This window comes from Epinephelus fuscoguttatus, linkage group LG19 (genome assembly GCF_011397635.1).
Source record: "Epinephelus fuscoguttatus linkage group LG19, E.fuscoguttatus.final_Chr_v1".
NCBI classification, from domain to species: domain Eukaryota; kingdom Metazoa; phylum Chordata; class Actinopteri; order Perciformes; family Serranidae; genus Epinephelus; species Epinephelus fuscoguttatus.
The window spans coordinates 30073025-30086943 of NC_064770.1; the positions used below are offsets into that span (position 1 = coordinate 30073025).

General features: G+C 42.3%; 1 protein-coding gene across 2 annotated transcripts; it reads left to right on the top strand.

The window, feature by feature from the left end:
• Positions 1–572: 572 nt before the first annotated feature.
• On the top strand, positions 573–13742 carry LOC125879257 (fas-binding factor 1-like). Of its 2 annotated transcripts, none has more exons than XM_049561007.1 (29): positions 573–1058; positions 1226–1256; positions 2955–3002; positions 3109–3154; positions 3241–3310; positions 3395–3445; positions 3540–3663; positions 3793–3873; positions 5812–5943; positions 6040–6175; positions 6419–6573; positions 6658–6751; positions 6833–7288; positions 7374–7439; positions 7534–7604; positions 8537–8743; positions 8844–8896; positions 8984–9031; positions 9129–9260; positions 9378–9478; positions 9670–9876; positions 10540–10647; positions 10936–11075; positions 11217–11335; positions 11565–11741; positions 11824–11961; positions 12069–12168; positions 12261–12397; positions 13607–13742. In XM_049561007.1, the coding sequence occupies exons 1-29, from the start codon at positions 1056–1058 to the stop codon at positions 13688–13690; spliced, it is 3315 nt and encodes a 1104-aa protein (XP_049416964.1). In that variant the 5' UTR covers positions 573–1055; the 3' UTR covers positions 13691–13742. The 2 variants fall into 2 exon arrangements, with proteins under 2 accessions (XP_049416964.1, XP_049416965.1); XM_049561008.1 differs by having other exon boundaries at positions 12096–12168.
• The last annotated feature ends 177 nt before the right edge of the window (positions 13743–13919 follow it).

The window sequence follows — 13919 nt, forward strand, 5'->3', positions numbered from 1 at the left end:
CAGTGTCTGTGTGTCTTGCTGCTATGTGGGGAAAGTGGTGGTGCCTTTTGTATATTTGAGGCTGTGTGGTTGTTCACCATGTTTATAGTACAAATCTCTCAACATAATAATTATGTTAATAATAAAATCACATCATTTCGGCACGCATCTCTAACCCCAACTCTGACACACCTGAAAAAGACTCAAGCCTCACAAGGAATAGCGTTATAGAGCTAAATCTGAGCAATGTGCTTACTGGTTATCGTTGTGCTGATTAAGAGCAACATCAGGCCTAGACCTCACTGAATTAAACATGGCTCTCAGAGGATAAATTATTCAGCTCTTCAGTTTTGCTGGAACTGATTTGCTTTGGCTAAATTTTCCTGTGCTCTGACGCCACCTGGTGGTGAAAGCGCTCCGTACATTTCACCAAGTAAACAAGCAGGTTAAGATGTCAAACATAGTTCAGAATAACCAACTTAATAATTTAAACACAGCCCAAAGCAAACACATTTTCTGAAACGCGTTTTCTTAAATTGTACGCTATAAAAACTACTCTACCCACAATGCACCGCGAGCTGTAAACAGGAAGCGTGTGGCTCGCGCCGGTTGTGGAAACGTTGCTACATCTAGATGCTTCTGAATTGCCGTTTGCTGTGTGCCCAGCTTAAAGCTAAGACTTTATAATGATACGCATAAAGTTTGTATTATAAGACTGAATTACCGTATGGTTAAATGTCTAATATGGCTAACGAACAGCGTTGTCCCTTTTGTAGTACCTTCTGATGCTGCGTTTACGGTAGCGGCGGTGTTATTCGTTTCATCCGTTAACGTCACTTCACATAAACCGGGCAATTTTAAAAATGCTAAACGAGTAAACACGACTGTATTTAATCATGAAACAACACGGTATGTAACCAACTATGACCTACATCATGTATAGTGTCCTTAACGTGAATGCTCATCGGTGTAGCGGTGTGGTAACCAATGGAGACAGGAGACGCCTAATCAGATTTAGCTAGGTTAGCTAGCTAGCTAACTACTCTCACATTTAACCCTATCAGAAGACATTCGACATGGTGAGTCAGGCTGCTGCAAGTAGCAACATTTCCATCATTTATTAGTGTTTACTGGATTCTTGGAAAAGTTAAACGCATGTTTTCTGTCACTTTGTATGTAAACGCAACTGATTTGCTTGAATTACATTATCCTACCTGTATCACAACATATTTATTGTCATTTACAGGCTGCAAAGCTGAAGGGCAAACCATCCCAAAGTAAGTTCAAGTGTTATTTGAATGCCGTAGTGTACCCCATAGTTATGCTGACTGATACACACTCACTGGCCACTTTATTAGGTACACCTTACTCGTACCAGGTTGGACCCCTTTTGCCTTCAGAGCTGCCTTAATTCTTGGTGTCACAGATTCAACAAGGTGCTGGAAACATGATGAAAACCTTCCGTTCCACCACATCCCAAAGGAGCTCTATTGGAGATCTGGTGACTGTGGAGGCCATTGGAGTACAATGAACTCACTGTCATGTTCAAGAAACCAGTTTGAGATGATGTGAGCTTTGTGACATGGTGCGTTGTCCTGCTGGAAGTAGCCATCAGAAGATGGGTACACTGTGGTCATAACGGGATGGACACGGTCAGCAACAATACTCAGGTAGGCTGTGGTGTTTAAACCATGCTCACCACACCACCAGCCTGAACTGTTGACACAAGGCTGCATGGATCCATGCTTTCATGTTGTTTACACCAAATTCTGACCCTACCATCTGAATGTGGCAGCAGAAATCCAGACTCATCAGACCAGGCAACGTTTTTCCAATCTTCTATTGTCCAGTTTTGGTGAGCCTGTGTGAACTGTAGCCTCAGTTTCCTGTTGTTAGCTGACAGGAGTGGCACCTGGTGTGGTCTTCTGCTGCTGTAGCCCATCTGCTTCAAGGTTGGACAAGGTGTTGTTGCTTCAGAGATGGTCTTCTGCAGACCTTGGTTGGAACCAGTGGTTATTTGAGTTCCTGTTGCCTTTCTATCATCTTGAACCAGTCTGGCCATTCTCCTCTGACCTCTGGCATCAACAAGGTATTTTCACCCAGAGAACTGCTGCTCACTGATATTTTTCTCTTTTTGGGACCATCCTCTGTAAACCCTAGAGATGGTTGTGTGTGAAAATCCCAGTAGATCAGCAGTTTCTGAAATACTCAGACCAGCCCATCTGGCACCAACAACCATGCCACGTTCAAAGTAACTTAAATCACCTTTCCTCTCCATTCTGATGCTCAGTTTGAACTTCAGCAGGTCGTCTTGACCATGTCTACATGCCTAAATGCATTGAGTTGCTGCCATGTGATTGGCTGATGAGATGTTTGAATTACGAGCAGTTGAACAGGTGTACCTAATAAAGTGGCCGGTGACTAATTTTACAACCAAGAAATTTAGAGAAGTAATGCCACAAAATACTAGTCATATAGAATACCAGAAAAATAGCACACAACTTACACATATAAGAGCTGGTGGCAGTATAATTGAACGCAAAGGTTTATTTCAAAACAAATAAAAATTAGAACTTGAGTCAAATAAAACAAAGTCCACGTTAATAAGGGAAAACAATATTCAGTTAAACTGATAATGTCCAGAATAAACTAAAGAGAAAGAAAATGCTTACCAGCACTTCTGCCCAGTGTGACACTGAAGAAAGAATGAGTGAAATGGTGTTCAGAAATCAGGGTGAGCAGGTGAACGCAGTCAGGTTAATGAGTGAACAAGGATTGAACGGAACCAATCAGTGCTGAGGAAAGGAAGTGAGGTAAGTGAGGAAAAGTAGTGTCAAGATAAAGAAAATGTGAACCTTTAGTACGGCAAGCATGCTTAGTATTTTATATTCCATTCTGCCAGTATCCCCTAAATCCTATAATAAGCTGAATCATCTCAAGCTTATGTGAATGTATGTCCTCTCTGTTTTCCCAAGGTTTATTTGGAGATGACGATTTGCTCGACAGCTTATTTGATGATGAAAGTAAGTGAGCAGTTTTTAACCAAATAGTATAATTATACATTATTATTGTAATGTCACTGTGAGAGATTTGTGTTAAAATACTTCCTCTCATCATTTTGCTCACCAGAATTCCCAGTAAGAGGGAAAGCAACTCGCAGTGGACCACTGAATCGGTAAGTCGGAGGATTTGGAAAGTTACATACCACCACTTATTGTATAAATCATAACTCACTTTGTGTAACTTTTGTTTCTTCTGCAGCACTTCTGCCACTGATAACATCTTCAGTATGCTAGCACAGGAGGTAAAGAGGGATGGTGGGGACACTGAGGTATGTAGACAGAGATGTGAAGAGATACATGTATTTGTTCAGAGTATTTTAAGCTGCTATTTAAGTTACTATTTTCTGTCCAAGGACTCTGATGTCTCAGCGGCAGATCCCAACGACATACTGAAGAACTTGAAGGTAGCTCATTATCAATTTAGAGAATGCAGAGACAATGTTCAGCTTTGTAGTTGTCCTCTCACAGTGCCTGTTGTTTTTCTGTATCCCTGTACAGGACATGGATGATATGGACGCTGACCTCTTTGCATCAAAGAAAAAGCCCAGTTCAGCTCCTGCACAAACAGAGCCGAAGAAAGACTCTTCCACATTAGAAAGTAAAGTAAAACCAGAGGGAGCAGGTAATTCAGCGCAGAGCATTTCTTGCATAAATTATTTTTCTCATTATTAGCTTCACGTTATTACTGGCTTTGAAGTTTGCATTAAGAGTAGCAATCAGAGAGAGCTTGTGTCTCCCCTTGTTCACTCAGATGAACCCACCACAGGAGGGAGGAAACCCAATTCTGCACCTTCATCTACAACGCAGAACTACAGGAAGTTAATCTTCTCTGGTAAGTGAGCCTCCCTGTCCAAATCCATCTCTGACACTGAGCTTTATATAACTCAGCAGCTGTTTACTAATAGCTTTGCTTTGTTTTTCTTGAACTGCTACATTCATTTAGACAGTGGTGGTGATGATGAAGGTGTTGGTCAGACACCCAACACTAAAAGTACATTAGCACAGATATGTGTTTGGCCTTTTTACTTGTAGGTTGAATAATATCTGTGGGTCGTGTCAGTGGGTAGTTAGTGAACAAGAGAGGTACACACAACAAAAAGAGGTGATCGTTTGATATCCCACACAGATGTACAAATCTGGAATGTGTAAATTACTCACATGGACACCAGTCAGTGGTGGAGTGGAGGGTATACGCAATTACACAGGGGTATAGCCTTCTCTTTTTCTAGCTGTTAACCTCACCTATCAGCCAAAAAGCCATTAAAATATATAGGAAAGTATACCCACCTCCTCGTCAGTGACCTATCTGTCTACCTAGCAGTACACCCACCTCATCAACTACCAATACAGTACTGATACATTTCTTTGGTACACCTGTACAATTTAATACAATAGCCCTTCACAAAAGCATATATTTGCCTTATTTGCATGGGACTAATATTATCTGGGGACTCCCCCTTCCCAAATGTGTGTGTTTCATGCAGTGCATTTACATGGGATAAGGGAAGTCAGTATTTTACTTAAATTTACGGACATTATCCCCTGGATATGATGCACACAGTCCACTCTATACACGAAAAAACACAGCACTACTAGAAGTGGTGAACATCGTTAACCCCTTTTTTCCTTTTAAATGTGGGTTAAGGGCATCATGGTAGTGCAGTGTTTAGCATTGTCACCTCACAGCAAGAGGGCTCCTGGTTCAAACCAGGGGTAGAGGGTTCGAACCCTGGGGGAGCCCTTCTGTGCATGTTTTCCCCGTGTCAGCGTGGGTTTCTCCAGGTACTCCAGCTTCCTCCCACAGTCCAAAGACATGCAGGTTAATTGGTGACTAAATTGTCCGTAGGTGTGAATGTGAGTGTGAATGGTTGTCTGTCTCTATGTGTCAGCCCTGTGATAGTCTGGTGACCTGTCCAAGGTGTACCCCGCCTCTAGCCCAATGTCAGCTGGGATAGGCTCCAGCCCCCCCGCGACCCCTAACAAGATAAGCAGTTATGGAAAATGTAGGTTAAACAAACAAAAGCGATTCTGACACACATTGTCAGTGTCATCACCTTTTGAGATTTCGCTCTTCTGATCAATTTAAGCTTGCTTTTTCTGCAAATGGTTTCCATGCTGTGCAGCGAGATGAGCCTCCTGCACCCAAAATACTGTCAAAACTTTCATTCATAATTTCCAAATCAGCCTCCATAATTCTCGACATGGGAAAGAGGCAGAAAAATCACAGCGATGCCAATTCACATGGACTACTTTTATCACATGACCTCTGTGTTTGGTGAAATAAGGAATGCCCTTTGAGGCGGAATATTTACTGTACAAATTACAGACATGGCAGATTTGCACAGGATTAAGATCACAGATGACTTCTGCAATGATTACAAATTACCAGAGGTCTGCAAGTAATAATAGTACTGTATGTTGAGCTTACTGCCTTGTGTTAAAAAGTGTTTCTCTTATTTTTCTCCACCACTTTTTACATATCTATAAGGGGAACAGTATAAAAAAGTCTGTCAGTAAATGCAATCCAATTCAACACCACCTACGACTATTGTATTGAACAGGTGCAAACAGGTGTACCTAATAAACTGGTAACTTAGTGAATAAACATATAGTATATGCTCGTAATTTATTTGAACACAATTACTTTGTTGTATGTGATATTTTAAAAATGTATCATAAGAAAATCAATACAGATATAAAACCTCGTTATCATTTAAAGCTTTACTGCCTGGTGTCCAAATAAAAGTAAAGAATCTAATTTCCTCTGCAGATCCAGACGACCCGCTGGCTGATCTTGACGACTTGCTTCCAGATGAAACCAAGCCCGAACCTAAATCAAACCTACAGCAGTCCAAACCTGAAAAATCTCCCTCAGCATCTCCTATCCTAAAGACTGAAACATGTGAGACTGAAATGGTCCTTAATTCTTAATTTTCAAACTTCAAACAAACACTGAAGTAATGTATGTGTTTGAGTGTGTATACTCTTTGTTCAACAGCTAAGGCAGCCAAAAAACGAAGGGATCTCACATTTGATGATGATGATAAGGATGACCTAATGGATGCCCTGGGATTTGACAGTGATAAAAGCAGCGCCAGGAAAAAAGACAGCCTGCTTTGGTCCAACAAGGAGAGGTAACAGCTCTGCTCTCACTCACACTGTCTCACTGTTATTGTTTTTATTTATAGTGCTCCAACGATGAATAATTACTGCCTTAGTGCTTTGAGCTTTGGGCTTAGGGGTGCCACAAAACAAAGCCAAACCGTGGTGATGTTTTATGAAGCAACATCTTTCAGCATCAGGCAACTTTTATTGTCTTCTTTTGTGTCTTAAAATCTCTTTTGCCTTTCCCTTCTGTTGTGTCCCCCTGTCCTCAGGAGTGGGACCCCTCAGAGACCTCTCACTGCAGTAGACGGGATCCTGGAGAGTTTGACTTCACCTCGTCTTCTGGAGCGACCTGCGACGGGCGAGAAGAAGGAGCAGCCTCAGCCTCAAGAGAAGCAGCAAAAAGAAAAGACCCCTACTTTGAAAGGTAGTAAAGCAACCTTGATCTTCTGCTCTCATGAGTAGGAGAAGAGTAAAATATTTAAACTTGTATGTTGTTCCCATTCGTCAGAGACACTTTTCGAAGACGACCTCACGTTTGGCTCCTATCAGCCCACTCTGGGATCCATGCTTGAAGGGCGCCTGTCCCGTAGACAGTCAGTCAGGTGTGTGTGAAGTCTGATTTTGGTGTTTTACAGCAGCGTGTTTTGCCTGAAACTGAACACTACATGTTTTCTCATCATCAGATTTTCTACAGAGGACGTCTCTACGCCAGAGAAGAAACCAAAACCCACCACCCCCACCACCTTACGACACCGCAACTCAGCTGACTGGCTCGGCCTCAAGACAAACGATGACCTCACCTTTCTAGAGGGCGATGCCAAAGAGACCAAGACTTCAACAGAGTCTCCAAAGGCTCCTGCCTCTCCTTCATTAGAGAGAAGACCCTCCCTGACTGGCAGTCATGCCACATCTGCTGCAAAAATGGCAGCTGACACCCCAGCGACGACTGATAATATCACCAAACAAACCAAACCAGAGGTCTCTAAGAGCCAGAAGAAAGAAGAGGAGGAAGATGATTGGTTAGCAGGAGTACTGAGCAGGAAGAAGGTGCCATCAGTGTCAAAGTCTGAGGCAAAAACATCCAAGCAGGAAGACGCTTTGGGCCTGGGAGAGGAAGTGGATCTGGAGTCGACTGTTAGGTACACAACAAAGGAAATACAGTGACACAATGACAGACGAAGCGTGTTCCTCAGCACTGAATGATAACCTGCTCTTGTTTTTTAGTAAACAAGTCACTTCACAAGCTCCCAGGGGCAGAGAGGACACTCTTACATCTGTCAGAGAAGCTAAGTAAGATTTTTTTTTTATCTAAATCCATTAAACCCGTGATCTGTGAGTGAAAATTTGTTTGCTATTTTTGTCATTCTGCTTTTGTTTTGTGCAGTAGTACTTATCTTGGACAGCCCAGCGCCAGTGCTCTCTCCACTCCTATCAGAGAGGCAAGGACCGAGCAAGGTATTTATCCAAGTATACTACTCTTCAGTGACTCTGTATATTAAAATAGTGACTTTCTTGGCAGCTTTGCACATTAGCAGTAGAAGCCTTCTTTTATCCCATTAATGAATCATTCATTCTCATTGATTCTGAGAAATTAAACACATCACACAGCAGTTATGAGCCCCACATCTGGTACCACAGGGCCTGTACACATGCTGCGTTTTTTTCACCCTCAAATCCATTGTTTTCAATGTAGACGCACAGAGCATGTGCTCAAAGGTGAGAATGGCACGCAAGCATCCCCAAACGCCTCTTTTCAGGGCGCGTCAGCAACACCCTGAGATGAAGTACAACTTTTGGAACGCAGCTAAGGGTACAGCATGTCATGTGACGTGGAACAGCCAATCACAATTGGAAGATATCTTCCTTTTCTTCTCTAAATATCAGTCTATTAAACCTATGGAGAAGAAGTTGATCACAAGAATTTTACATCTGTCCTACGAACAACAGTTTAGGCCAATTACATATTAAGAAACAACACTTGGAAAAAATCGGCTCCTAAATTGGAATATCTATGATACAGTGCTGGTTAAGGTTGCCTTGCAAATTTGGACGCAACCTGCCTCTCTGCCCTTGAAACCTTGCACAGGGTACATGTAAGAGTAGCACCCAGCATCTGACCTTGCGTTTCCCAGACAGTTAAAGACACAGCATGTGTCCCGGCCCTCATTTTACCTCATGTCACATCCAACTCATAACATTCTGCTCCCCCTCTCAAACAGATACCAATCCCACTTGTCCCTCCACTCCACCACAGTCCCCTTCTTTAATCACAAAGCATACACCCACCACCCAACCTAACCTCCCCTCCGACTTAACATCCCCCTCAGGGACTGCACTCCATGCTAAAGTAGACCTCGGACAAACTCTAAATTCGTCTCATCCTTCAGATTGCCCTCCTCAAGTTACTGCTCCTTTACCGGCCTCTGCTGCTAGCGTTAGCCTCGCCCAACCCCATCCTCAGTCCCAACCCCAACACCTATCGTCCAACAAGGGATCCAGGGTGCCAAGTGGGCCCGTTCAGGCTTCGGATGAAACCCTGCAACAGCAGCCGCTGCCCAACCCCATCTCTGCTATACCTTCTGGCTCAGTGTGGCGTATGTAACTTTGGGAAAATCTGATGTAGTTTCAGATGCAGTATTCACTTTGATATCTAAGGCGAGCAGGTAAATATGATGATGGTTGTTTTCTTTCCAGCTGTTCCACAGCAAAACCAGTTGCAAAATGCATCAGCTGCCATCCAACAACAGGTATTCATGCTTTTCTGTAATATATTTTACAGAATTTGGGCGATTGTAAACTAATTTTTTGAAATCCTTTCCATATCTTCTGTGAAGGTGACACTTTCAGCAGACAGTCTGCAGCAGCTGCTTCTACAACAGCAAGTAAGATCATAAAAGTCTCTGCTTGTAGATTTATTAAAAATGTAAGAACCCATTTACCACCTGGTTTGTTCTTGACTTGTTTACTCTTCTCCTAAAGATGATGCAGTCTCAGTTGCTGGGTCTTGGGGGTGTTGTGGATGCAGGGCTCCTGCAGAGACTCAAAGAGAGAGAGCAGCCGCCTGGAGATTATCAAGCGTTACAGGCTCGCATCATCCAGCTGGAGGGACAGGTACATTAACGCTGCTGTCATGATGAGAGTAATAACCTTCCCTGCTGTCCCAAATCCTCTTCCTATGTGACACCCATGTACATGCACAGCCTGAACTGTCTGTGTGTTACTGTCCAGGTGAAGACCCTGCAGCTGGAGCGAGACCAAAGCCAAATGTTGCTAGAGTGTGTCCAGCAGAGGCATAAACAGGATATGGAACTAATGGAGAACGCACACAAGTAGTTTATTCGTCCACCACACACACATACACACACACACACACACACACACACACACACACACACACACACACATATGTAGTGCCTGTGTACATGTTTAACATACATTATGCATAATTCCCTGCACTTCAAGCAGCTTATGTGTGTCCGTGTGCTGAACTCATACTGTAAGGATTTCTGTGCACGTCCAGGACTAGAGTGAAGCTTCTCGAGGAATCGGCAGCCCAGAGGGAGACACAAACACGGCAGGAGTGTGAAGACCTAATGGATCGCCTGGCTGCAGTAACACGATCGGCTGAGCAGGAACGCTCGGAGCTGCAGGCACAGTACCAGCGCAAACTGGCCCAGGCCCAGCAAGAGAGAGACTGCGAGGTGGAAAGACTCAAGGACCTGCAGAGGTATTGAAACTCAAAGCTTTGGAAATGCCTGTCCTGACTTGGGACGTGAATGGAAAGACCTGAGACTTATTTGTGACTTGCAAAACAATAACTTGGTCCCACCTCTGACAAGTAATGTATTAGCGAGGTGGTGGGGAGGGGGTCTGGGCCTCCAGCCCCAAATGTTCTCTCTAAATCTACGCTATTCTCTACAGAAATCTAAGCTTGTTAAGTAAATGTTCTTTTGTTGGCCAAATATTTTATTCAGAGTGCTGAAGACCATATGTACTTTGCACTGTTACCAAGATTTGTAACTTAAAAATAGTAACATCAGTCATTTTTTGTCAGGAGTAAATGTAAGGAGTGAAAATTAGTCATCCTTAACATTTGCTGTGTCATGGTTTTAGAACGATGAAGACACTTTGATTCAAAATCAGATGAAGGCTCAAACAGGATGATTTTTTTTTCTTGGCAACTCTCATGTTTTTCCTGAATGATGTGCAGATTTTTAGCCATTCTATTATGTCAAATATCTTGAGAAATAGTGCATATCGTTGTCGTGAAACTGGGAAAATTATATCCCTGATAACTTCTTAAGTCCCAGACTGAGCATATTGATTCTTTTAATAATAAACTTTAAAGTTTACCACATATTTGTTGTATTTGTACCACTCTGCTGTCAAGGAAATCTATCTTGGAGATGAAGAAAGACCACGAGGATCATGTCCAGAGACTAAAGAAATTAAAGGAGGAGGAGATTGATGCAGTTACGAGCGCAACATCTCAGACCAGGTTAGATTTGATCAAAGTACACAGTTTCATTTGCAATTATACTTGTAATTATAATCCTGTGATGACTAGTAGTATGTTCGACCTGTGTTTTTGTGTGTAATACTAGTTTCAGTGCTGATATTTCTATTATATACAGTATGTAGAAAGAGCAAACTACAACTGGAGAATGTCTGGAATTATTGTTTCTTATTATATTTTATATCAAAACAGATTTCCTACATTTCAGAGATTTTTGTATTATCTACTAGCAGTACTGTGTTTTTTTTTTGTTGTTTTTTTTTTGTCCAGATCTCTTAAAGTGGTGATTGAGCAGATGGAGCAGTTCTCCTCTCGGCTGGGTGATCTGTCTTCTCGGGTGGAGAGCACACACGAACACACGGCTCATGGCCTGGAGGAGGGGGCACGGCACAGGGACGAGCAGCTTCGAAGTACTTATACACACAAACACACATTTACATGCATGCGCACGCTTTGCACAAATAGGTCAAGATACACATTGCCTAATAGCCTACTTTAGTTGGTATCAAATTGCAAGTGGGTTAAGGTCATTCTCCTAATTCCCGTTTCAGTGGTGCAGGACTGTCTGGCCCAGCAGCAGAAGGCGATGGCGGAGGAGAGAGTGTACCTCAAGGAAGTCATTTCCAGGATGGACACTCAGCTCAGTGAGCAGCAGAGACAGCTTGAGAAGGTCAGGGTAAAATCTGACTTTAAAAACAGACTATTTTTAGGATACCTGCATTTTCTTTGACATAGCAGGAGGCAAAAACACCTGCAGTGAAGACTGATGCTTTTCCCTTCAAAGACTGGAGATACCTTTTTTGTATGCCTCAGGAGCGCTGGAGGATGACAGCAGCACAGGCCAAGGCAGGGACTCCAAAGGACAAATAAATATACCTTTCTCTCTGTGTCTGTTGCAGGAACAAGGCGACCTAAAACTTCACAATGCAGAGCTGAAACAAAAGGAGATGGCTTTGGCACAAGAGAAAGAAACTCTGGACAGACTGAAAGAAGAAGTGAACAGAGAGAAAGAGAAAATAAGCAGCACAGCGTTGAGACTCAAGACACAAGCCCAGGAGGTGGAGGCCTTTAGCAAGGTAGGATCACACCACGCAGACCCCTACATGTAGAGCTGTAATAAGTCATGTCTGAGTTTTGACCACACTGTGCTGTTTGCAGCTTGCTGCGGAGAAGTTCGAGGAAGGCGAACGAGCGCTGCAGGAGGCGAAACGTGTGGAGGCTGAGCACGAGGCAAGGCTCAGAAATATCCATACCCAGGCAGAGCGGCTGAGGCAGCAAGAGCAGCGAATCCTTCAGGTGACACCTCTCTGTACGATATTTAACAGATCGGGCTTCTATTTTACAAAAACAATAGATGAACAGCACATAAAAGGTTACTGCGTGGTAAACACTTCTCATCACAGGAGCGAATGCGGTTAAATCATCTGCAGGAGGACACAGAGAGGCTGAGACAAGTCGCTCCAGTTACGTCTTTAACACAAATGATTCCACCTGTTTTACCAGGTGAGATCAACGCTGGGTATTGGCCATCGTTCAGCAAAAAGTACTTGTCCAATATAAAGTGTATAACATGATTTTGTTATATTTATCTTTAGACGCAGGTTCAGTGTTGCAAAACCCGGAGCTGCAATCAACCCTGAATGTTCCTCCTCCAACGACAACTTCATGTGCCAACTCTAAATCCATGGCTCTTCAAGCTAGTCTGGCTCTGTGGAGGTACACTTCAGAAAAGGTAACCAGTGGAGATACAATTTAAACTAAAGGTATAGGGAAGCGTCTTAGCAGACAGGGTCATAGGGGATGATTAAGAACGGTTACTTTAGTATAAGTCTATACATTGTTTTAAGAAAAATCATGCAAAGTCTTCCTTTTAAGTTACATTATAACTACTAGCAACTTGAGATTTTTACTTGGGTTTCTCAGAGTGTTCCAAAAAGTAGTCACATTATCATAATGATTGGTGCATGACTTAGCTTTAAAGGTGACAAACCTTCAAAAAGCTGTTTGATTAAAGATTGCAAGTATTGGAGATAGAAATGTACATAACTATATTGGTATACAAGCTGTGTGTGAGACACATAAAGCCTGAAAAATACAAGTCAAGAAGCTGCAGCAGATGGTGGTGGGAAAAAACAGTCAAGTCAGACAGTTTCCAGCAGCCTTCAAAGAATAAACACAAAGTCACAGAGATATTTCTATCCTGTTGCATCCATCTGTAGGCTGTGATTTGCAAACCATGTTAGAACGTGATCAACCATACAGTGTTTAATAGATGAAACCTTAATTGCATGATATAGCCTACAATCCAGCATTAAGTATGAGATTTACACAAAATTAGAAAAAAAAACAAAAAAACAAACAAAACATGGCATCTGAGCTCAAAACTAAGAGCCAATCAGGTTTTTGTTTAGGTGTCAGCTAGGTGTTTTCCATCATACCCTGGGTCTTGCACATATTTAACCAGCATGCACTGCGTAGTGATCATCTTGAACAAACTTAATGTCATCACACAATATAAGCACAGGACCATCATTATTACAGTCGTCCAAAAGCTCTTTCAACAATTATCTTTTACGACATGAAGAAATCTGAGGTCAACTCATTAATGTCCTAGTGGTACTTAACATTTTGCTGAGTCCTTAACACTTCAAAAAATAAAATGAAACTGCAATTTGATCAGCGTTAACTGTACCAGAGATGATTATTAAACATTAAGGACTTACAATTCAAAAGAACACAAGTAGGTTGTCACTGTAGGTTTTTAATGTCAATATGGAATTGAAACAAGCTCATTACAACATGTGAGTCATCCACAATAAACACATTTACTAAGCTACAGTGACAGCTTCCAGCAGTCGATGGCAAAAAGTCTAGAAACAGTTGTCTTCGAATGTTTCAAAGTTTGCGTTTCTGTTCCTAATTACTTTCTTCCTCCCCACAGGACCAGGAATTCCTCGCAGAGGAGCAGATCTTCTTGGAGAATTTGAAGAAGAAATCTTACAGATCCACCTTCAAAACAGATTGACCAACACATGCTGGGTGCTCCCAGTAAGATTTAGGTTACTTTTCATGTGTAGAATGTTTAAAATGTGCCATTGTGCTTGAATTTTTATACAGTTCATAATTTTATTAAACATGTTTTAGATTAAACATGGCTGAATTTTCATACTGACAAATCTACTGCATTTAATATTCACTTCTGGATCTATCCCAAGCTGGTGTTGCATCCACTTCTGTCGATTTCACCTGCAAGT

What these genes read in the sequence shown, in the direction of transcription:
- LOC125879257 (XM_049561007.1), top strand. An exon ending in CAGCTTATTTGATGATGAAA is followed by an intron (nt 3,003 to 3,108) that starts GTAAGTGAGCAG and finishes TTTGCTCACCAG; the next exon opens with AATTCCCAGTAAGAGGGAAA. An exon ending in CGCAGTGGACCACTGAATCG is followed by an intron (nt 3,155 to 3,240) that starts GTAAGTCGGAGG and finishes TTTCTTCTGCAG; the next exon opens with CACTTCTGCCACTGATAACA.